Source organism: Corvus kubaryi, unplaced genomic scaffold, assembly GCF_017639235.1.
Source record: "Corvus kubaryi isolate FWS band 111438036 unplaced genomic scaffold, C.kubaryi_AGA036_p1.0 37337, whole genome shotgun sequence".
In the NCBI taxonomy this organism is placed as follows: domain Eukaryota; kingdom Metazoa; phylum Chordata; class Aves; order Passeriformes; family Corvidae; genus Corvus; species Corvus kubaryi.
In genome coordinates, this window is record NW_024581110.1 from 79,067 (window position 1) to 102,938 (window position 23,872).

Genomic DNA, 23,872 nt, shown 5'->3' on the forward strand with positions numbered 1-23,872 from the left:
GGCAGGGTGAAATAAAAAACCTGTGAGGGAATGCTCCTGGCACCTGAGTCCCTGCTCTGACTTCATCTTCTTTTTTCCTTCAGCTACTGTAAATTGAGACACTCCCCCCACTCCCTACCCCCTCCCCCCCTCCCCCCCCATCCTCCCTCTGCCTCCAGCTGGAAATCCCCAAGCTCTAGAGGAGGGGTGGAAGGGCCTGCTGATCAGGCTCAGGGAAACTGGTCTCCAGGAGAAACCTCCTCTGGCAAGGGCTGGGACCCAAGGACAGCCCACATCCCCCCGGGAAGAGCCAGCTGAGCTTGTCTCCAAAGGATGGGACAGCATCCCCTTGCCTTGTGATGCGCCGAGCTTCGAGGTGGCTGGGAGAGTCTCTCCGGCGTTTCCTTAGGGGGGAATAGGAGCGGCGCCGCCGCTGCCGCTCGCGGTCCCGGTGCGATTCCTTCTCACTGGAGCTGTGCTTGTGCTCCCGCTCGCGGTCCCTGGGAATGGCACAGCATGGGAACTGTCACTGCAGGGGTTTTGTGGGGTGGGTCAGGGATGGGGAGGCAATGACCTACGAAGGCACAGATGAGCAGAGTACGCTCAGCTCCAAAAGGGACCACTCTAAGCGCTCTGGTGGCATCACCCCTGAGCACTCACATAGTTGGACAAACAGACTGGACAGATGGACACCACTAATTGCATCCAGGGGTTCCAGCAGTGTCTTCCAGTGGCTTTGCACTTCCAAGCTAAGATGGCTTCCAGGGACCTGTGTCTGTGGGTGCAGTCTGTATTTAGCTCTTGCTGGCCGTGCTGCTAGAGCTGGCAGGAACAGCCCTGCAAGCAGGCCCCACATGAGCCAAGGGCCTGATAGCCCTGCAGGGCTCCGCAAGCCTTGCCAGAAGGAGTGCCAGTGTTGCTATAGTTTTTTGTTAAATTCCCATACACATCAGCACAGGCCCTTCTGTGCAGTGTGGCAAACTTCATACACCCTGCTCAGTGCCATCTGCAAAGCAACACATTACAGGTTAAGGGCCTGCCTGATCCCTGCATGCAGGAAGTGTTCTCCTCACCAGCACAGGGATTGTCAAAGCCTGCAAGAATCGACCCTGGGAATGTAAGATTTTGAGGTTGCAAAATGTTCATGGCAGCAGAGATGCTACCAGGAAAACCTGGCAAAGGCTTCTCTAGGGCTGAGCTGTGAGACTGTTTTCTGTAGTTTGTGGAGGGAGTAGAGGTGCCTGGACTGTGTTTCCCTCTGCAAGGCTGTGAGTGCCAGCCTGAGGGTACCTGGCATCTGCCCTCACAGCAGGGGCACCTTCCAGGGCCTGACAACTCTTTGTCAGAGCTGTGACTCTAAAAAGTAGAGTGTCTTTCCTTGCTGCAATCAGATCCCTCTCTGACAGGGGCTGCAGCCCTGCTGCAGGGGCTGCTGGCTGTGTGGGCAGTGAAAGCTGTGGGCAGACCCAGCTGGAGCCTAGGGATCTGCCCATCACTCACACCAGCATGACAGTGGCGGAGACAGGGGGAAAGTGTGAGGCAGCAGATACCACATGAGTGGACAGCAAATAGCACATGAGTAGACAGCTGTACCTGCTATGGCTGTAGCGGAAGTAACTGGGGCTCCGGCGAGGCCTTGAACTTCTACTCCCAGGACTTTTTTTGCAGGATTTGGAGGAATAGCTGGGGGAACGTGAGAAAGACCTGGAGACAGGAAAGAAACATAAAAGAGTTAAAGATGCGGGAGGGTGAGGCTGTACCAGACTAATCCAAATCATGAGGAGGACGAGATGTCCCATTCACCAGGGTCTCAGCACAGCTCTGCATGTTCCCCCCAAGCCTTGTGGATCCCTAGGCACCCCCAAACTCTTACACCTCCCCCTGCAAGGGAGCTGGCAAGAGCTACACATTGCCCAGGGTCACAGAGACAGCTGTCTCAGCTGGCCTTACCTCTTTCCCGAGGAGCAGGACCTGCTTCGGGAGTACCTGGGAGAGGTGTGGTGTGAAGAGCGGGAGCGGCTGGAGCGAGGGGAGGATCTGCCCGTGCTGGTGTGGGACTCGCTGCGAGAGCCAGGCCTGAGCGGGGAGCTGTGGGATGGGGATGGGAGGAAGTTTTGCTTCTTCTCCTCTGAATAACTGAGACATGAGGACAGGCACGCTCTGTGAACATATATTTGAACACTTTTTAAAGCTGTGGCTGAACTGGGACTGGTCCCTGGCTGAGGGGAGCACCATGTTCCAGCAAAAATAATTCCCATCCTTCCATTCCCTAACTGGAGGTTAAAAAGACCTCTCAGCTCCCCAGACTGCTGTTGCAGGAGACCCTATGTGTGTGGGTCAGAGTCCAAGAGCTCACCCTCTGGGCTCTGCCAGGGAGAAGAGGTGTGGAAGAGCTCTCAGGTGGCACAAGCAGCAGCTCATCTGCCCCATGCCCAACACACCAGAGGTGTCTGGCTGGCAGAGCCTGGGTCAGGCCAGCAAGCAGTGCTGGTCCTGGGCAGGGAGTGAGGTAAGAAGTGCTGGGGTAAGGGAAAGGCAGAGTATGGCAGGGCAAGGGCTGTACTCCAGCCTGGCTGTGGAGCAGCATGAGTGGGCACTGAGCAAGCATGTCCTGTTGCCTTTGGACAGCGCTGTGTGAATTCCTCCTCTTCCAGAAGTGCTCTGGGAATGAACTGGGGTCAGAGCCTAGCAGCCAGGCAGCCTCCCAGCAGCCAGGGCCAGCTGCAATCCCAGCTCCACCCATGTGAAGGCAGAGTTATCCCACTGGAGTCACCATGTGAAAAGTACATACAGACCTAAAATTTTACCCTCTGACTGAAAAATGAGGCTTGTTCTTACTAACACCCATTCCCTTGGCTCCCTCCTGTCACATTCAGTGCTCCAAAGCATGTCCTGGCTCTAACTTTCAGCCTTTAGGACCCAAGGGCCTGAGCTGGAAGAGCTCCCTACAACCACTGCCTGAGCACAGCCCTGGGTACCAGCCACCATGCTTTAGTGCCCTCATTCCCAAAATCCCCTGGCAAACCCCCAGGAAAGGGAGACAGTGATGGAGGCTGGAAGCTACTCCCCTCTCCTGAAAATGACCTGTGGCAGTGGGTGGTGGCTCGATGCCCTGTGGCCCCAGTGCAGAGCTGTTACTGTGTTATCCTGAGCCAGCTAAGTACTTGCCCCTCCCTATGCTCCCCACTGGCAGGAGATGCTATCTTGTCACCCTGGACCTGTGCTGGATGAGCTGTGAAGGGGAAGGGGCACGCTGGATTTGGCTCATTGGACAGGTGAAAGAACAGCCCATAACGATCCTAGTGAAAACAAGCCCCACTTCCCTTCCCCACAGTAGGCAGAGGAGGAGAATTAACATGGCAACCCCCAGATGCCCCTTTCAGATTGTGCCCAGAAGGGCCAGGAACTTTTTTTTGACATGGCCATGCCCAGCTGAGCAGGGATACGCTGTGGACACAGCTTGACCCAGGCCCAAACCCTGCATTAGCCACAGTAATGCCAAAGCACTGACACAGGCAATGTCCAGGCATGTGATGGCTGGGTTTTATCTTCCTTCTCAGGCTACAGTACTGGTCCTTGCTGGGTTCTGGACTCCAGACTGGCAAGACCGTGGGTCTGATTGGTACCTGCCTGCCTCCAGAGCACAGAAAGCTCCCTGCCAGCTCACCACGGCAACTGGCGAGCAGGCAGGAGACACAGAGCAACAATGTACCAGGTGTTGGGCTGCCTGCAGCAGCTACTGGTAATCACTGACCTTCGGTCTTGTCCCTGGGCATCTGGAGACAGATTTTCCAAAGCTGTTCCCTTGGTCTGGGAAAAGCAACTGGTGAAGGAATTTCCTGAATCAGAGCTGTTATCGCTGTTGGCCAGTTTGGGCTTCCCGGACGAGAAGGCATGGCCAAAGCCATCATGGACTAGACTTCTTTTCTCCTGGCTGTCCTTTGACCTGGATGAGCTCGTTTGAGTGGAGGGAGGGGAGGAAGTATCGTTTCCTGAGTCATATTCATGATACTCTCCATTCTGGCTGTCTAGGTTGCCAGGCGGGCTGTCTGTTTTGGTAAAGAGGTCAGCAGAAGACCCTGACTGAGAGATCTGAAAGCAGAAAAGCCATTTGGCATTGTTTGAATGGTTTTTGGGGGGGGTTGTTTTTGGTTTTACTTTGCTCTTTTTTTTTTTTTTCCAAATAAACCCAGAAATTTTACCATCATGATGCACTGAAACAAAAGGAAAGGAAAGAAAAGAAACAAAGTAAGAAAGAAAGAAAAAAAAGAAGAAAGGAGAAGAAAACAAAAGCACATATCCCTAAAAGAAATCCACAGTAAGAAGAAACTTATTTTCCCCCTGCTATAATAACGGGAAACTTTAGAGATCATGCAAAGAGTATCAGCATGCGGTTCATGTTAAACAAAAGAGTTCAACAAAGTAAGTGGGCAACCAAAGAATTAAAATAACTAACTAACTAAATAAAAAAATGTAACAGAGGACAAAGCCCTTATTTAACCTTAAAGAGGGAAGGAGGAAAAAAAAGGAGGTATATACGTATAAAAAACCTACATAATCCTTGCAAAGAAAACAAAAATGAAACAAAAACATAGATGAGTGAATTTTTTTAAGCTTTCTTAAAGTGGCTGGACAAATGTCACTAAAATAAGCAACAATAAACCAAATCAAATCAAATTAAGGGCTTCTGTACAAAGCAAAAACTGCCAAATACACAAGTTTATCACTTTGAAATTTAAAAAAAAAAAAAAAAGGAAAAAAAAGAAAAAAGAGGGTGAAGGAAAAAAGAAAAATCCCTTTGGAAATAAAAAGTATACAGATACTTCTTTGTGTGCTTTTTACCCCCTGAAGAAGATATAGCTAATGTGCTCAAGTGACCTCTAATAAATTCCCTGGTGTCTTGCGGATAGCATCCACTTACCCATCAAGAACTCCTCCTTTAGTAGGTAAGGTGTAAGAAAAAAGGAAGAGCGGGCAACATAAGTCCATCATTAGAGTCTCAAATTACATGAAAAAACATAAACCCTCTCTTCAATCCACACTGCCAACTGTTTGCTGCCTCCTCTATGCAAATGTCACAACTGCTTTTTGTCTGCTCACTTGTCTCCCTTATTACTCATTTTTGTTTCCTTCTGCTTTAAATTAGCCTGTCCAGCCCGTTCCTGGAGGCTGATGGCTTGTGCTGAAAAGTCACAGCTTGCACTAAATCCCCCCAGATTGCATGGAAATGACAAAGGGAACTCGAGTGAGGGAAGAAGCAAAAGAATAGAGGAGGAAAAGTGTATGCCCATGCTGTCTATCAGAGGCCTGTGGGGAAGGGGATTGCAGCCCTGCTCCTGCCAGCCTCTGCAAGGGGGTCCAGCCACACCCTGGCTGGGTTGCTGAACACAACGGCAAGCAAGGACCTCAAACTCACATAGGCTGACCTGGGCAGGGCTATTTTCTGGGACCCTGAGCACCACCAAGGGGATTTACACCATTTCAGTATTTTAAAGTTCAGCTTTAACTCCACTGGCACTTACCTGAGCCAGCTCAGGAATGTGCCAGCACTGGGAGTGAGGCTATGTTAATGCTAGTATCTGCCCTTGCAATGGGGTGAAAATTAGGGCCACGTGCACATAATCTGCACTCTCATGTGGCCTCCTCCTCTTTCACGAAGAGCCTCCGCTCTCCTCAAACCCACCCATGAGGTTTGGTCCAGGGTTCTCAGGGTGTGGACACACAGGTTTGGCTCCCCCCACTCAGGATAGTCCTCCAAACACGTTCCCAGCAAGCCGTGCTCTGTCAAACACGTGCCCTCATGCCACACTCTGCCACACTCTGGGGCACACAATGCCCCCATCTATGCCATGCTCTCCATACTGGGGACGTGGGCCATGCCCTCACCAATATCGGGTCTTCTGAGCCAAAAAAACACATTGCAGTGTTGGTGCTATCTCAGGCAGCAGAGGAGACCTGGATCAGCTGTCACACAGCAGGCACAGGGTCAGTCCCTTTGGAAAGTTTAGCTCTGGACTGGCTGGCTTTTTCATCCTCAGACAGGCTGCAGACTCAGCCTGTGTCATGTTTCACATGGATTTCTTTCATCCTATCAGATGGTGCCTCCATATCCATGCTCCTGCCTGTGGCATTCAATCTGTGTCCCCAGGGAGAGCTGCTCTCGACCCAGTTCAAGGTGCTAACTGGGACAGGGACAGCTGACTCGGACACAGGTGCTGACCCAGCAGTGACTGAAACCAGAGCAGAGCTACCAACACCCACAGCAGCTCTCAGCACAGTCTGCAGAAGGATGACTGCCCACAACACTCTGGTGCTCTGAAAATACCTGGAGCTGGAGGATCTCCAAGTACTTTCTGCGTTGCCAGGGAGAGAAGCATTACTGCTTCTGGGATAAGGGATTGATTCATCCCAGCAAATCCATAATGGAGTTCCCCATCTCCACCCCACACTAACTTCTAAGTGATGCTCAGTCCCAGCTCAGAGGAACCCGAAGACCCAGCAGCAGATGTGGGAAATGAAGTGATCCTTCTTCATTAGCCAACTTGCACCTTCAACGCAGAAGCCCTGGACAGAGCAGAAACGTCTCCCAAATGTTCCCAACTAGGAATGAGTGGAGACCTCATTGCAAGTCCTCATTTTGGCATCTGGTACTGCTCCTTGCTTCTTCTTAGCTCTAGCAATTCTCTACCAGTCCTTGCTTACTCCAGCAGAAACTGGAACATCACAGGAGCCTAAGGGAGCCAAATAGCCAGCTCTGCTTTTCACCAGTTCTTTCTGAAACCCTGATGCCACATCCAGAGCCCCAAGAGATCTGACCTCTGTGCTGTGGACCACTGCACTCGCCCCAGCCACATTCCAGAAGATAGAGGATTTCACTTTCAAATATGGTACCAGATATTTTTCTTAAAAGATAGGTTATGGTTTGCAGTCGAGCTGAATCCTAACCCAGAGACAACCAGCTTTTCACCGCCTTTCACTTACAGGCATGAAACTACCACGTGAGGTACTCCCTGGCTGCAGGGGTAGGATAAGCCTGGAGTAGGCACAGGGCTGCTCCAAGGGACACTGACACCAGCATCACACACAGAAATACCTTCCTTCTGTTACTTCCCAGTTTAAACTGAAAGGCCATTATTTCTGCCAAGAAATAAAGCAGTTTCTTGGCATTTCTAAACCAGCTTTTCAGACTAACTCCGGGACCTGGCATACTTGCTTCTGCTCTGCCTTGGCTGACATCTACCTTCAAAGCAGCAACTGTTGTCAGCACATCACAAAACCTGTCAAATGACAGGGAAGATCAACAAGCCCCTCTGTAGTTCAACATCTGTGGCAGCAATGCCTGGGAAGAGGCAGCGTGGGTATCAGTGAAATATGAAGCTGACAGTCTGGATGAGGGCTGGAGGGTCTGGATGGGGCAAGGGAGGTGCCAGGGGAGACACAGCAACTTCTCAGCCCCACCATCCTGGGGCAGCAGGCTGTAGCCTGTAGGTTTCTGCAGGCTCTGGGGGAGGTTCTGTCCTGCAGCAAGAGCCAGGACAAGTCTCAGGGTGCTCAACTTGTCTGTCTGCTCAGACCAGTTCCCCATATTCCCCATTGGATGACCTTGGCTTTGCTTGTGGTCCTGTTCTACTGTTTCTGAAAGTCATGCCAGCCACCCAGGATGGAAACAGAATACCACATCTAAAAACACTGGACAGAGCTCAATTGAATCACACCGTTCTGGGTGATTCTGAATTCTAATGGCTTTTTACTTTTCCAGGATGGCTTAAAAGAGCCTGTTCTTTCACAAATCTAATTCGCTGTATGTGAACATTTGGATTTTGCCCCACACACAACCCCTAATAAGTAATGAAATAATCTCAGTAAACTGTGCTTCATCCAGCTTTCAGCAGGGAACCTACTGCTGCCCTCAAGGGAACCCAGGATATGTATTTATTGGATTTTTTGCTTCAAATCATTATTTAATCAAGATGGGGGGGTGGGGGGGGGCGAAAGAGCAGAAATGAGGCCCTCACTCATATTCCAGACTGTATTTCCAAGTGCAATCCCAGACCAAGAGGCAGCGTGGTCTAATAGGCTACAAACATACAATCACTGCCTATCTTCCAATTAAAGTGAACAGCTCCATTTACTGTGCCACAAACAGCCCTGAGGCGAGAGATGACAATGCATTGTCTCAGCCATACGGGGACAGCATCGTGGCACAGCCTCACTCAGAGCTGCAGGATTTCTTTCATGGGTCTTTTTTCTCTTGTTTTGCAACTCACTTCAAAGCGGAGTTAATTTCTCTTTCAGAGGGGCATAATGTCTGCCTTTCTCTCTTTTTCTAGGCGTTGTGGTAATGAAAGGAATAAAACACTTGTGTTGGTGACCCCAGTGAGCCCCACTCTTGGCAAGGGCCCGGCCAACATCTGCCAGAGCCGCCAGCACAGGGACAGCACCTGCTGAGGGCTGCTGGGGATGGGGCTCTGGGCCTGCCCTGGGGCACCTCCACCTGCCAGAGCTCAGGGGAAATGGGCTCACCTCTGCTGATAACCTACCCCTGCTGAAAAGCCAACTTCTGATTGAGTATAAAAAGTAGAAGTTCTGTAGGAATTCAGTACAACCCCTTTTTGCACAATTATGAGTCCTTGACTCAAGGAACACTGAGTGGGAAAATACCCCTTTTTTTGACTGGATGGGGAGTTCAGGGTGAGTCTTTCTCTACCACAAGGGCTAAGCTAAGTCCCAGAGCAGGGAGGCAATGACACAGCTGTCCCTGCAAGCTCTGAGCTTGGGTTATTTGGGGCTGGATGGCAATACTGCTGAGCAGCCTGGCTCACCAATACATTTCTGGGGGTAAACTCCAGAGAATGCCAAGCAAAGGTTTGATTCTTTTCAAGGATCTTTTCAGCCTGCTGCAGTGCAGGCATTGTACCCTCACCTCAGCTTGAGCCAGGCTGGCACTACTTTGGAGCAAGGGTTTGTCTTCCACCACCTCCTTTGGTACCTGGTACACAGCCCAGCCCTTCTGTGGATACAGGCATCGATCGTTTCCCCCCAGCTGCTGCTCCCAGCACTGAGCTGTGGATTTGTCTGACAACAAGCAGGGGTAACTTCAGTCCCCCAGCTAGGAGGGGAGAACAGGAAAAGAAAAAAGAGAGTAACTTCCATATTTATAGAAGGTTTTGCCTTTCTGCTCTTGAAGGACCCTCTTTGCTATCAAAAACATGCTGCCTAGCACTTGAAAGAATAGTTTTTCCTATGTAAGCCAAAATCCAGGCTAGAAAACAGCAGCAGCAAGCCAATATGCAGGTCTGCTGTAAGGTTTCCTGAGCCCTCCAGCACACGCTGTCCCAGTCCCTGCACAGCATTTCCCCATTCTACCTTCCTGCAGACACAAGCACAAAGACAAACAGCATCATTTGGACCAGCTGTACCCCCCACTGAGCTTCACTGGAAATCTGGCTCAAGCCTGTGATAATTTGTGGCATCACAAATGAGTTACAGTGAAAGCAAAGGAGCTGGCAAGGAAAGTGTATGTATGGTGCAGTTATCTTCATCAGGAACAACAAAGGCAATTAGATCTGTGCCCTGCAGGTATTTATATTGCACTACTAAAGGAAAGCACAGTGGCACAGTCATCCATCTGTGTTGGTGTGGAATAAAGCGTCTGCAACTGGGCAGGGGTATTCTGTACAGAAACAAATGCTGCACATTACCCACAGCTTCTCTCTGCCTGCTGAGGCACAGGCCCACAATCCTGCTCTCCCTAGGTGGCTATTGCAGCTGCACGGGATTAAAGGAGAATGAGAGGGAGAAGCTTGGAAATTCACTGCCAAAAATAAAAGTAGCAGGGAACTTTGAGGTGTTTCTGCATGTGTACATGCATGTGTGGGTGCATCAGCTTTTGCATAAAGAGCGGAAGAAGCAGCAAGGTAGATGCATAGGTAGGGCATTGTTTTGTGTGCTTTATCCCCCAGCAGTTCCAGGTAGACCTAGTTAGAAATTGTGGCTGTTTCATTACAAAGGAATGAAGAAAAATAGGGTGGGGAGGATAGCAGAATTTACCACAAAGCACTTCAAATTTTCAGAAGAAAAACAATGTAGAATAAAAAACATCTTGAAAAGCAAAACCTTTGTTTTGGAAGTGCTATAGCATTATCTCATGGGAGTTTGTGTATTGTGTCTCTAGATTTTTCCCTGTATCTCTGTGTATTTTTCCCTGATCCTCCTTGGACAACCCCTTTCCTTTGGAGATACAAGTGCATCCCCCCAGGTAAGGATGGTTTGAAAGCCCAGGCCAGATGGAAGGATAGGGAGTGTAACATAACAACTCTCATAAAGGACTGAAACATGGCATTTCTGAATCCTAACTCTGAATTTTTTCAGAAAATCTTTTCTTTTCCAGTATTTTTTTTTTTTTTTTAATATGTGACCAACATATTCTTCAAGAGCCCACTTTCATTTCAGGCAGCTCTCAAAGTCTGACAGAATTAAGCGTATTCATAGAGCAACCATTTAACTCATGAAAAGAAAAAGCATCAAAGGGTTGTGTATAGTCATTAATAAACGAGACTAAAGGTTTCCATTCCATTTTTCCCTTGCCAGTTTTGAGTACATGATATTTAATGACCTTGCTCAGCAAAATTTCAGGGGCAGCTCTTAACCAGGGCCATCAATTTGAACAAATGCTTAAATGCGCTCTTAAATAGTGTCCCAAGAGAATGTACTTCTTTTGGGAACAGGAGGATGGTAGTGGATTTCATCAGTCATTATGCCTTTTAGTCATTAAAATCTTTGCTTAAGTTATTAACCCTTACTAGAAAGAACACCGGAATATCCTGATGACTTTTACTTTGCATCCACCACCTGCATCTGGAACTGTCAAGCTCTTGTCTTCGCTTCCCTGCAGCTTATGGACTCATTTACCTCGATTGAAGCAAATGGAAAAGGAAGTGCAGGATGCTTGAGTTTAGCTCATTTTAAAGCTTTTAAAATTTTAAATTAGAGTTTACTCTTTCTCAGGAAACAGAACAGCTGGCAGTTGGCCTCACAGGGCTTCAGGAACCTGGCTTCTGAGAGAGAAAACCTAGCACTAATTAAACACTAGGCTTAGACTCAAAAGCATTTATGAAAAATATGCCACTTGAACCAAAAAGCACCCTGGTGACATGATACAGTCTTTGGCTGGTTGTTTTTTTTGGGGAGGAGCTCTGAACTCAGCAATATCCCCAGCTCATGACAGTAAGCTTCAAACCTTGTTTTTCTTCCTTTGCATGTGCGTGCACACATCAGCGTGTGGTGTGAGGTTCTGCTCTCCACGCTGCCTTATAAGGCTTTACAAGCACTGACTCATATGGCCCCACACACTCTATAACGAGAGCAAATATGCGTATCTATAATGTTGAGAGACAGCTTGTGCCTGTCTGTACCCACGTACAATCCCTGGGTATTTTGATCGGCACGCTGTCTGTGTGGGTGAGTGGGTAGAGCCTCTCCTCTTGCTGGCACCATCTCTCTCCTATCTGATGTAGCTCCTGCGTGCAGCTGAGCTATTTCCAACTGATGACTGGGCCTGAAGGAGAAAACAACTTCGGGGCTTGGAGGACTCTGTACTCAAAACACCTCTAGCATTACACATCCACACGTGTGAGTATCATATTCCGCACTACTTCCAGTCCTAGGTAGCAATTTATCTCTCCAGAGTGCCTATCTGATACCAACACCACCATCAGGGCATCACACCTCTGCGTTGCTGCTGCCAGGAACAAAGGGGAAACATGCCACAGAAAAGGAAGACTGATATCAATCTCTATCTAATATTTCTCTCCATCTCTTGCTCCCTCAATTCATGTATTATATCATCTCTTTCTATGTATATGGAAAAGTATCCCAAGGCACTGAGCCTGATTTTACCCTCAGCTGCACATGCAGTTCCCATTAGCATCAATGAGGGCTGCTCATAAGTTCCAAATTTGGCCCCCAGGCTTGTCAGTCCAGAGCAACAGTGATCCTAGAAGGATCCTGATACTCAGAAAACATCCCATGCCAATAATCACCAGCTCATTAAATGTAAATATTCCTTTTGTATATGTTTGATGCCCTTTTTCAGCCTGAAGAACTAAACTTTTGGATGTAAAGACCAGTGAATTAAGTTCACATCCAGCTGAGGAAAAACTGCATAACAAGCACTTCCCTTTAAAATATTGTTGCTGGAGGCCACTTTTTTTTTTTGTTAAATGTCCTCAATTAATCATTCATAGGCTAAAGACTTGCAAGTTTTTCCCCTCTCCAGCCCCACCCTTAGTGTGAAAGTGCTGAAGGAAGGAATGACTTTACATACATAGAATACAGCACCATGAATTAATAATACCGTTTAACCAAGTTCATCTAACATCACTATAATTGAGTTATAAAAATTTCATACCAGAGTTCTTGCCCAGATCCTCTGGCTAGTTCAAGCAAAGAAGGACAGTGTGTAATACTTACTACTTCCTTAGAAGACAGGAAGTTGTAGAGTGGGAGGGTTTGGCTGGCTTTTTGACTGGCCTGAACCTCTGCAGAGGAGCTTCTCTTTGCCGTGATCTTTGAGTGGTGCCAGGAGTGTCTTCGCCATGTTTTACGCCCTTCCTCCCGAGACCTGGCTCTGTGTCTCCAGGAGACAGGAACAGCCAAAATGTTATTCCTTAGTATTGCAGTAGTGCCTGTTACCAGCTCCATACAAACCCTTGGCAGCTCTGTGCTAGGACACTGCATATGGGAGAATATTCTTCCACATGACTGCTCTGTGGAGTTATGATGCAGAGAAAAGGGATGTTTTGTTTTTCTACTTTAAAAGAAAAATATTAATTTTGCATCCAGGCTTTGGCCCTTAACCTCAAATTTCAGCTCCAATTCATGATTTTATGGTGGCTCAAGACAAACCATTACCTTCATGCACTCTAGAATGTTCCTATGGTGATACACCTCCAAGAGAAAACACACTCTGCTCTTGCATGAGCACCCCTCCAATTACTGATTGCATTCCTCCCCTCACTGATCCTCAGCTTTTCATAAGAAAATTCCAAGTACTTAGGAGGAGTGAAGTAGGAGAGTGGGGGTGGGTTGTTCAAGTGCTTTCAGAGAACATGAAACATGAACTCATTACGTGTATAAATCACTTGCTATTGCAGCAATGCTCGGTCTAGCACCAGCATCAACTTAGCTGGCCCCAGGATGCATCTGTCATCCAGAGGAGAGATTTTAATCAGGTCAAAGACAATGGCTATAGATTGCCACAGGCAAATATATTTCCATTGCTAAGACCATGTTTAAGGGTTTCCTGGGACATCAGCAGAACAAAGCCCTTGGGCTGGGGAAGGGACACTAGACTGGAATCAGCTGTCATGGGCTGATCATCAGCAATGGGGATTAGAAGTGACTGTCAGACCGAAAAGCTGCAGCCACTGCTTCTCGAGGCAAAACCTTTCCATGGCTGAGACCACAAACAGCTCAGCCCCCAGTATGTGATATTGCTGCTACCAGAATGGGAAGTGGCTGTGCACAGAGAGCCTGTGGGTCACACAGGCTGTGGCAACCACATCCTTGAGCCCACCAGGAAATGTTGAGGACATTGAGCTCAGGAGTGGTGATGTTACCTGCTCCGGCAGCTGGGGGAGTGGGAGTCGGAGCTCTCCGAGCGAGAGTGGCAGCGGCGATGCCGATGGGATTTCCGGGTGCGCCCACGAGAGCTTTAAGAAGCAGAAAGGAAAACCAGCATTAGGTTAGCAGGTGGGGAACTTCCAGCTGCTGCAAGAGCCAGCAGCTGGAAGCTGAAGTCGATAATGTTCAAATCAGAAGGGAGGTATGCATTTTAAACCAAAGAGATTGGTGTATGAAACACTGCACAGAACATCAAGGCATGAGAAATTCTCTGTCCCTTCATCGGTGCAGTGACATCTTCCCTAGATCTCTGCTAGCATTTTACACACAAGCTATTAGGTTGGCTCTGTAGCCTGCTAGAGGAAGATTTGCAGACAAGCATGTAGGAGTGCAGCAGCCAGCACCAATCCTTTCAAGACTTTAAAGAGCCACGTGCTTGTCTTTCATCCTGCAGTCTACCATAAAAAAGCCAGGCAACTGCCCAAGACCTTCCTGTTGCTGAGCCTTGGGGGAAGCACCATCTCTCTGGGCAACCCATCACAAACCTCCAGCCCTCTCCATAGTGTTGGTTCCTTGTTAGAGAGCAGGTACAGAAGAACAAGCTCCAAGTGATACAATACACTGAGTAGCAGCCAGCCTTCCCCACCCTCTCCAGGCGGGAGCATTTAGTGCTCCTGTGGGCAGCTCTCATGGTTGCTACACAAAGTACAGCTTCCCTAAGTACAGCCTGCCTCATGCACGTTTCCTGCTTGAGAGACAGGACCATTTCCCTGGCTTCTCACAGGTGCCCAGTCACTGGTGCTGCCTTTTCTGACAGGGCCTGAGGACAGTTCCCAGCAAACTCTGTAGGGGACAGAGGTCCAGTGCCCTGCTGCACTTCCCTTTGCATCACCAGGCTGTTTCTCATGGATTACCTGGCCCTGTTACTTAAGGGCTATAGTTGCCCATTGCAACAGCTGAAGTCCTGGATGCAGAGAGCAGGGTGACATGGGTAGCAGGCTAGCTGCCACCTTCTGTGCCCCTTCCCTCCCATCTTTGTTCACCACAGTAGTAATTTTAGATCTGTCAGCGTTTTCATCTGCTCAGGCTAGCATTGGCTGTGCCAGCAGGCAAAGCTAACTGTGAGTGAGCTGGTCACACTACACAGTCACTGACAGCACAAATACAACCTGCCTGCACAGCATTTAGCAACTTGCTGGTATAAAAACCCAGCAAATAATTGCTTGAGAACAGCATCTCCTTTAAGACAAAAGGGCAACCTCCACAACAATTCCTTCAATTCTGCTTGGCTGTTTTCTTTGATGCTTTTCACACCCAATGATTATATTTTTTAAAACTTTGCATTTTGGAATTCTCCTTTCTTATTTCCATGCAGCTGAAATCAGCAACACTGAACATCTTTCACTCACATGGTGGATTTCTGTGAAAACCCCCATGTTTGGTCATCACCCTCTGCACTAGTCCCTCCAGTTTGTTTTCCCTTCCTGCAGAAGGCAAAACTGGTCCTGTGTGATTTAGATAACCAGTTGCTCAATGCAAAGATAAGTTAAAGCAGCATGATTATACAAAAATCCTCATGGGATCCATCTGATCCACACCTGGGAGCAAAAGGTTTGCAGAAACTGGGAGTGGCTCAACTCTGATCTGCCAGCAGATGGATAAGATTAAAACGCCTTGGCTGGTGTATCCCCAAAGAGCAATTCCAGCAGCCCTAGTTCCCTGAGGTCAGGGCACACCAGCAGGACACGGATCTTAGATTTAACTGCACTGTTAGGGTACTGCTATGTTAGGCTGGGGAGATGCCTCCTTTTACAGATAACCTAGGAAGCCTGTCTTTTACCACTGAGGTTTCTAGGTCGAGGGCAGCCCAATTTGAGGGGAAACTGAGCTGAAACTGTGCCACTTCATATGCAGAAATTTTAGAGAAAAGGAGACTGGCCTTCTGCATGCCATAGAGATGGCTTGTGCAGGCAGTATCCCAAGTCCCAGCAAAGCTGACCAGGGGATCAGTGTCCAAGGCTCATTCCCAGAACTGTTTCCTTACTCTGAAAGAAGGTGAGAAGCCACAAGCTGCAGTTCCCAGAAGACAGAGAACAAAGGGAAAAACAGAGGCAGCTTACAGTCCTTCCTTCCAGTCCCGAGGAGCCCCATTTTACACCATGCCCCTCAATTGTGTGCCACACAGGACAAGGATTGTGCTCTGCTAACACTCCAGGGCTGATTGGAACCTCACCACCAGATTTTTGCAAACTCCATCCCCTCCAAACAATCCCTTCTCTTCCCCTTGACCCCATTCAGATACTTGGCTGTACTGTATCTCATGAGTAGGTCCTAATGCAACCTCCTAGAGCAGCAAACCAGGAGTTGCTGAGGCCCTTCTCAGCAAGAATGTGCCAGCCTGCCCTTCTGGCAGGCCAGAGTTCAGCCTCTCATGCTGCCCCCACCAGAAAAGCTAGAGCCTTCTCTCTGGATTAGATGGACAAGACTCCGCACATCACTGCAAGATCCACAAAGTACAGAAATAGGTGTCAAAAAAGAAAGAGAGAGGAAAGCTCTCCAGCCTCTACAAACCCTTTTCCATTCCAGCAAAACCAGAATTGCCGGTTTTAGCTTCAAAGTAATCCTGAGAACTGCTTAGGGCTGTGCAGCAGGTGTTAGCTCCAGGGGCCCCACCACATCAAGCACTTCCTAGCCCCACACTGTGCAGGCAGGGCAGGGAACTCCATGAATGACTACTTACTGTTTTTTGTGTTTTCTTTCTTCCTTTCTCTTACTTTTGGGGCTTGAAGAACTAAATAAGAAATGGCTAATTAATTCAGAGATTTCTGTTCTGATAAAAAGCTGCACAATCACGCGTCAACGTTACAGCTTGGTTGCCCAAGAGCATGCAGTAAAAAGGAAAGGGACTCATGATTGTCACAGCACAGGGGGTCTGAGTGCCTCCTGACAAATCTGCTTCATGGACTTGGCCAAAACCCTCAAAGGGATCAGCCAACTTGGTGACTTTGCTTTCTTCCATAGAGAAAATGAGTACTTCTTGATAATGTGTACACACATACTGGAATCAGGAGAGTTCTTCCAGTCCACACCTGGGGAGCCACTGAGTCAGAATCCCCTGACCCACATGGAATGGGGGGACCCAAGGGGATTCCACAAGGAAACACAGAAGAAATGCCTTCTGCCCCCACTCAGTGAACATCAACCTTGAAGAGACCATTAAACTCTTATTTCTAAGGGACCACCCACACTTGCTCAACTCTTACCTGTGCCTTCTCTTCTTTGACGATAACCTGCAAGACACAAATATGTACATTGAATACAGGGTCTCACAAAATTGGAAATTTTAATCCAAGACAATGTGTTTAGGCTCAGACCGAGAACTGAGAGAAGACCTCCTGCACCACCTGGGCAGAATGGCCCCGGCTCTCCTTTAGCCAGCTGGTGAGGGAGCAGCTGAGAAATGCTGGTGTGGCAGAAGGGACCAGCACACTCTACAAGAAATTGAGAATATGGTCCTCAGGATAACAAGTCTTTAGAGAGATCAGATACATCCCCTATCTCTGGTGGGTCCTTTTTCTCTGCTACTGCCTCCAGTTTTGTACTGCATGTGGAGGTGAGTCCATTCCCCAGTTTTCTGTATGAAGGGCCAAACAGCAGCTGAGGGACAAATCCTCTCTGTGTAACTCCAGAGCAGTCTCACAGCCAAGCCAGCATCGTGCCCCTGTCTTGCCTCCTGGAGCACCCCTGGGATGACACAGGAGACACTTCTCTCATATAGAACACCCTGGGCACATGGAGGACACATCCTTGCAGCAAAGCCTGGCCCCAGTGCACTGCACACCCCACTGTCTCTCATCTCATCTTGGAGCACAACATCCTGCAGAAGGTACAGCCTGAAGTCCTGCCTGGAGGGGCTGTGAGATTGCCTCTGGCAAAGTCACTTGGGGTCTGTGGTTGAAACGCTACCTCCATTGGTCACTAATCCTGAATGGTTCATATCATGCTGTCTTATGGGACCAGCTCCAGCTTATCCTTGGCTTGCAGGGGCATAAATGGCTACCAAAGGTTCAAAGCCAAGGAGCCTCTGACCCAGGACTTCCATCAGGAGATGGCATCCAGAAAAGAACATAAGAATCCCTCCTTGGGAAGAAAGTGTTTTAAAGGAGTTCCTATATCCTTGTCTCTCCTTCTCCCTTGCTCTTCTTTAAAGATTCAAGCTCAACTTTTCACCCTGTTACCCACTTTTGGTAGCTTCTCTCTTTGGTTCAATATATTATAAATACATGAACCTTCTTAGGGAGATGGAATCCACTGTTCTCTTCACATATTGGTTTAACAGCTGAGAGAAAACAGTGAAGTATTTGCAATTTTAAAATTTAATCATGCTCTTTGAATTAAAAATGGACTTCAGAAGGGGAAGGTGGAAACAGTCACTGGGGCTGGGAGAGGAGACTGGGATGTGGATGTGGGGAGCTGGTCTGAACCTTTTCCTGATCCTGACACTCTCTGCAGGTTGGGGAGGAAGGGATGGGGACCAACGTGAGCCTTAAGCACTGATCCCACTGGCATTCCAGAGGATGGAGACATATGAACAGGACAGCAAGGACAGCAGACTGAGGCTCCACAGACCTCACAGTGATTCGGCTTGTCCATCTCTGTGTCCCTACACCCCAACAGCACGTTTCTCTGTTTGCACTGGATGGACACCCCATTTCATGCCCTCCTAGCCCAGAGGGACTCTGGCTATGCCTCCCCTTGGCTGCCCAGTGCTCAAGAGCCCACAGATACCTCTCTGCCCACTGGGACCAACAGCTGCCCGAGGCAGCAGTGCCCTCCACCCCTTCTCCAAACCCCCAACAGCCACTGCCAGTGGGGAATTACATTTTCAAGGGAAATATACCTGTTTCTTTTTCGCTTCTTGGAGCTTTTCTTCTTCTTCTTCTTCACAGGTGAAGGGCTGTAGGAGGGAGACCTGAGGGGGCAGAGGGGCATTAGGGACCACACGGCTGCTCACAGCCATCCCAGCCACCCCAACACTCACCCCACCACCAGTGGCAGCATCTCCAGGGCAGAGAGTGGTTGGGGGCTCCTGGTCAGAGCAGGATGAGACCAGGGATGAGCCTCAACCCAGCTCTGCTGCCCTGAGGGGAGGGCGAGGAGATGGCAGCACCTCCCTGGGCTGCGGAACCCGCAGGCCCTCACACCTCCATCTTACACAGACCCTTTTCCCTCACGCCCGCCCAGCTGAGGGCTGCCATTCCCTGCTGCCCCACACACCACCATGGCCACCTGCACCTCCTTCACTGACCCTCTTCCCTACACCCAGCCAAGGGCTGCCCAGCCTGTCCCCTAACGCCACCATGGCTCCCTCACCTCCTTCGCTTCTTGCGGCCAGACTTCTTTTTCTTCTTCTTCCCCCGAGCCAGAAGCGGCCGCTCCCCACCACACGATGGGCTGAGAATGGGGGAAAAGACCCAATAAACATTAAAAATAAGAAAAATAAACCCTGAATTGGCTCACACGGGACTCTCTGCCATCCCCACCTCAGAGACATGGGGCAGAAAGATCAATGTTCATGGTGGACCAACGGTGTGAGTGTTGCCTCATTACCCTCTAACAAATTATTTAGTCACGGTTTAAATGAAGTGTCTAATAGAGATACAACAAGACCGCTACACCATAGCAATGCTGATTATTTAAAACATGTTTGCTGAGGTTAACAACTCCGAAACAGATTTATAGGTTTTGTTGCTCTTTGTAAATATGCTTTAAATAATTAATTGGCATTTAATTTGCATACAGTAATTATTGCAACCAGATGCATCTAACTATAATAAAGACTTGACATGTGTTAAGTAGCAATTGATTAGAAATATATATATATTTATTGAGACACTATGGCAATTGAAGGAGATATGCATCTCTTATACAGTTGTTAAGCCTTGAAAATAAAGCCTCCTGCAAATTAATTTCTTCTTTAAACATATGATGCTGAATCGTGTTATGTTTCAATGAAAAGCAAATACCGTGGTTAATTAATTCAGAGCATTGGGCTGAAAAAAACAACAGATAACTCTGTGGCTACTCATTAATGAAAGCAAATGCTTGTAAAGACAGAGGCAGCTGGTGGCAGCCTGGTGGCATCCCTAAATCAGCCCAAGTCAGCCATGTGGATCTCCAAACAGATCCACAGATCTCTCTGAATCCACAAATGGATCCAGGACCAAGGTTTTGGGGGGCACAGCAAGCTCCCCAGGGCCTCTGAAAAATCACTGAAGGTGCTGGGTTTATACCTCAGTTTCCCCACTTCTCATTCTGCCACTGGGAAAAGCCAGGAGCAAGGGATGGGTGGAAGCAACCCCATGGTTGGAGAACGCTGTGAGATCTTCACTACAGAAACAGGCCAAAAATTGAGCAGTTTTCTGCAGCAAGAATAAACATTATTGCTAACAAAAGTCCTAATGCAGAGCAAATGACACTTTGGGGGGACACTCAGACTCCACCACCACTCAACACTTGATCATCCAGGGCTTGAATTACCACTGAAACTACACTATCATAAAAACTCAATTGCTTAGTGCTTTTAATACACTTTGGGAAAAAAATAAAAGCTCTGCAAAATGAAACTGCAAGCTAATGCTTCACTTGTGAGCTGTGGATACCGAGTGCTTCTGGTGCAGTAAATCCACTGTGCAACCACAGCATGACCCCACGGAGCACCCACATACTCCTCCTCACTTCCTCCTCCCAAGGATTTCACAGACCAGCAGCAGCACTATTAGAGGATGTGGCACACTTTGAGCTCAGTGGGCTTCCTACCTTAATGCAGAGTCGTGCATTTTCCAGGACGTCTCGTTGCTAAGCTCAGACGCCTGCCCAAAGACACCCAGGGACACGGCTGGGCATTGCCACGGCCAAGGGAGAGCAGGGAGGAACACCTGACCATGCAGCCACAGGCTGTTTCTGCAGAGCCCGTCTCCCTCTCCCCAGATAAAGTCTTTTGTCTTTGATGTGGCAGCTTTCTCCCCTGCGCTGATCTGACTTGAATTGTTCCTCCGCGATTATAATCAAAGTCTAATTAAAAATGTGCTTTAGATTATTGTTCCAGTTGGCCTGAAATCTGAAGATATGAAGTGTGCTTTCTTGCTCTTTCTTTCCAGCATCTTTAACCAAACCAATCCCAGAGACAGTTCAGCAGGCAGGGCTCAGAGACCCCAGTTACTTAATTTACAACGTTCCATGCATTTTCCCGCTCTCAAGTGGTCAGGGACTAACGACAAGCTGCTAACGAGGCTGTGTCCTAATGAAGGCAATGCTGCTGAGCTGATCTAGGCATGGGGAGAGGGGAATTGCTGAGGGCGATTCCCAGCAGACCTGGTAGTGCAGAGGAGTGCTGGCAAGTCTTGGAAGACTCTGAAGGAGGCTGTAAGAGCAAGCCCTGCAGTAGAAATGAGCTGCAGGTTTGTCTGTGCAAACATGCACAAGGATTTCATACAATTGCATACGTTCTCTGCGCACATACTGAGCCGTTTAAGACACCCCCAGCTCTCACAGGCCCCAGAGGGGCTGAGTAAACAGCCCCCTCCCCTGCCATCCCCGTGTTCCAGGGTGGCCCCGCTCACGGCCCTGGCTCCTACCTGCGTGACCTGCGGTGAGCATGGTCCCATCTCTCCCTCCCCTTCACACAGCCATTGGTGCTGGAGGGCTCCCTGACCACGCAGCTGCTCAGCTTCTCGGGACGTCTGTCCTCTGCGGGGTACGGCAGGCAGCTGAGCGTCCCACTGCCAGGGCAAGACGAGAGAAAGAGCCATCAGGAGCTGTCCCTTCAGCTGGGGTCATTCTCCAGGTCGTGGGGAATCTCCTTTCCTTTTTGCAGGTAGGACCTGTGCCGCTGTGAAGGAGAGCTGCAGGTTTCTCAGTGCTCAGCCCTGCAGTGGGAAATGCTCCTACAAGGCTCTAAAATGCCCCATTTCCAAGCCAAGCTGCACCCCAGCCCAAGCATGCTGTGCTCATTGTTCAGGCAGAGATGCCACGTGCATCATGCAGCCAGGGAGCAGCTGGACAGCACAGGGCCAGATCCAATCCAATGGGAAGGGAAAACAGGAGCCAGTCAGGACATCTTCTCCTGCACTGTGGGGTTTAGATTACCAGCTCTGCAGAGACAGCACAGATTTTGCACTCTAATAGGAAAAAAACCCCTTTTGCATTTCAAATGTAATTTTCCAAATGCACTATTGCCTTGATAATACCTTGCCACACATCCTCATCACTCGACTGGAAGCAAACTTCCCCACTCCTACAAATAAGGTGCTGGGCTAGTGAACACACCTGGTCCTGCTGACAGCTCAACCTTGAGAACCTGGGACAGCCCAGCAGAGCTAAGGAGAACCACCTGGGCCAGGTCAGTGCCTGCAAGAGCCCAGGGAGCTGGCAAGGAGCAGAGCAAAGGCAGGCAAAGCCTGGAGTGAGTGGTTTCTACGAAACATTGGGGCTTGTGCAAGCTCAAATAAAGGAAAGAAGCCAAATGGAGAAAACAAACCCAAACAAGTCTGCATGCAGACACTTGGGAGGAAAGTAAATAGGTTTCCAGGCCCTGCAGATGTTTATTTCAAAGAATGAAAAGATTAATGAAAAGTGATAAACTGTACCCAGCAGGGGTGCTGAAAACACTGGGGTTTGGTGTCATCCGGAGCATTATGGAATACATAAAGCAAGCATGGGCACGTCCATGCCCAACCTGGCTGTGGGGTGATACCCAGGGTAGGTTGGGCTCAGCTGGCACTAAAAGTGTCCCTGTTTCTTCCCATTATCATCTTAAAGCCGATCCCAGGATTGGGCTATGCATGCCAGTTTAAGGTCAGCTCTTCAAAGTCCTGTGGCTGTGTCAGCTACCAGACCTACCTTCTCTCCTTGGAAATAGCAACACTCTGAAGCCCCCAGGCCATGTAGATCCCAGTAGAGCAGGGGGAGGCTGGGGTGTCCCCCTGCCAGCCCTGCAGCCACAGCGAAGGATGATGCTTTGGCTGCAGAGGCCACCACAGCCATCACACATGGGCTGTGGAGATAGGAACAAGGGGCCAGGGCCAGGTGCGTGCTGCACATCTGAGGGTTAAATGGGGGCAAGAGAGTGGTTAAAGAGCAATGTGATGTTAAAAAAGCCCCAGTTAGGCATGGCCAGAGTCTTGCATGCCTCAGGGAACATCCTGCTGCCTGCCTCAGCCATGAATAACACTTCTTGGGGTTGGAGTTGGCACAGGAGCACCTGCAGAAGGGTTACCCCTCTCTTTCCACCTGTGTTTTCTCTCTCAACAAGCATCCACTTTCTTTAACAGCCAGCTCCTCCTTGGAGCCCATTTTGTAATGCCTGAACATTTCAGGATATGCACAGCCAAATACAAGGGACAGGGATCGGGGCGGGGGGGGAAGCTGGGTGAAATATTTCTGGCCCAGAACATGCAGGAGGTGAATAGTCCCTCTTGCTTTAAAAAGTCTGTTTGTAATAAATCCCCCAGTTGCCTCCCAACATTTCCACTATTTTAACCATCCAGGAAGCTACATGGTTAATCATTTTCTGTGTGCCAGCTAATTGGTTCTTAAAACCGCTTTTAAGAACAGCCTTCTGAGGCTCAGTCACTAGGATCCATTAAAAATGTCCCCAAATTAATGACCTGTGCAAAGTCTGAGCTGGATGCACTCCAGCAGCAGAGGCAGGAGGGTTCGTCCCCAGGCTGGCAGCAGGGTGGAACACCACTGCCAGGACCTGGGCACGGCAAGCAACATCCTTGTCACCCAGCCTCTGCTCCCATTAATGGGATTTCCAGGTCCTGGGGTTAAAACATATTGGCTTCAAGGCAATCAAGGACTCCTGTCCTGCAACATGCCAGGAACCATTTCTTCTGGGCTTGGAAGTAATTATTGATGGAAATAATTATTTCCAATTCCATCAAAGGCTGGCTTTCATTCAACCAAATGTTCTCCTCTGATGGATGCTGAGAGTCACTAACACTTTAAACTGGCTGGTAATCCCCTGGCGTGGAGCTCCATAGACATTGATTGAATATATATATATAGAGAGAGAGAGAGAGAGAGATTTTCTTTTCTTATTGTCTTTTGTGTCTTTCATGACTGATATAAAAGTGATGCAGTTTGGTGTGAACGATCTCTGTGGCCTCAAAGGAGGGATTATCACACCTTCCCTGCTGCTTGTGCCTGCAGCAGGAAAGAAAAAGCCTCTGTGGGTGGTTTTTCTGGAGCTGGCCCAGAGAGAGCA

General features: G+C 48.9%; 1 protein-coding gene across 4 annotated transcripts in view; it reads right to left on the reverse strand.

The window, feature by feature from the left end:
* The window catches only part of SRRM4 (serine/arginine repetitive matrix 4), a 46,499-nt gene that overhangs the window by 6,189 nt on the left and 16,438 nt on the right, over positions 1 to 23,872 (reverse strand). Inside the window, exons 2-12 of one of the 4 annotated variants that reach the window (XM_042031083.1) lie at positions 21,240 to 21,383; positions 18,976 to 19,056; positions 18,503 to 18,574; positions 16,866 to 16,892; positions 16,343 to 16,393; positions 13,599 to 13,691; positions 12,451 to 12,607; positions 3,734 to 4,071; positions 1,930 to 2,139; positions 1,573 to 1,683; positions 333 to 479 (exon numbers count right to left, since the gene is read on the reverse strand). In XM_042031083.1, coding sequence (XP_041887017.1) covers positions 333 to 479; positions 1,573 to 1,683; positions 1,930 to 2,139; positions 3,734 to 4,071; positions 12,451 to 12,607; positions 13,599 to 13,691; positions 16,343 to 16,393; positions 16,866 to 16,892; positions 18,503 to 18,574; positions 18,976 to 19,056; positions 21,240 to 21,383 — 1,431 coding nt within the window. Of the gene's footprint in view, positions 1 to 332; positions 480 to 1,572; positions 1,684 to 1,929; positions 2,140 to 3,733; positions 4,072 to 12,450; positions 12,614 to 13,598; positions 13,692 to 16,342; positions 16,394 to 16,865; positions 16,893 to 18,502; positions 18,575 to 18,975; positions 19,057 to 21,239; positions 21,384 to 23,872 lie in introns of all 4 variants that reach the window. The other 3 variants (XM_042031086.1, XM_042031082.1, XM_042031084.1) reach the window with 3 other exon arrangements.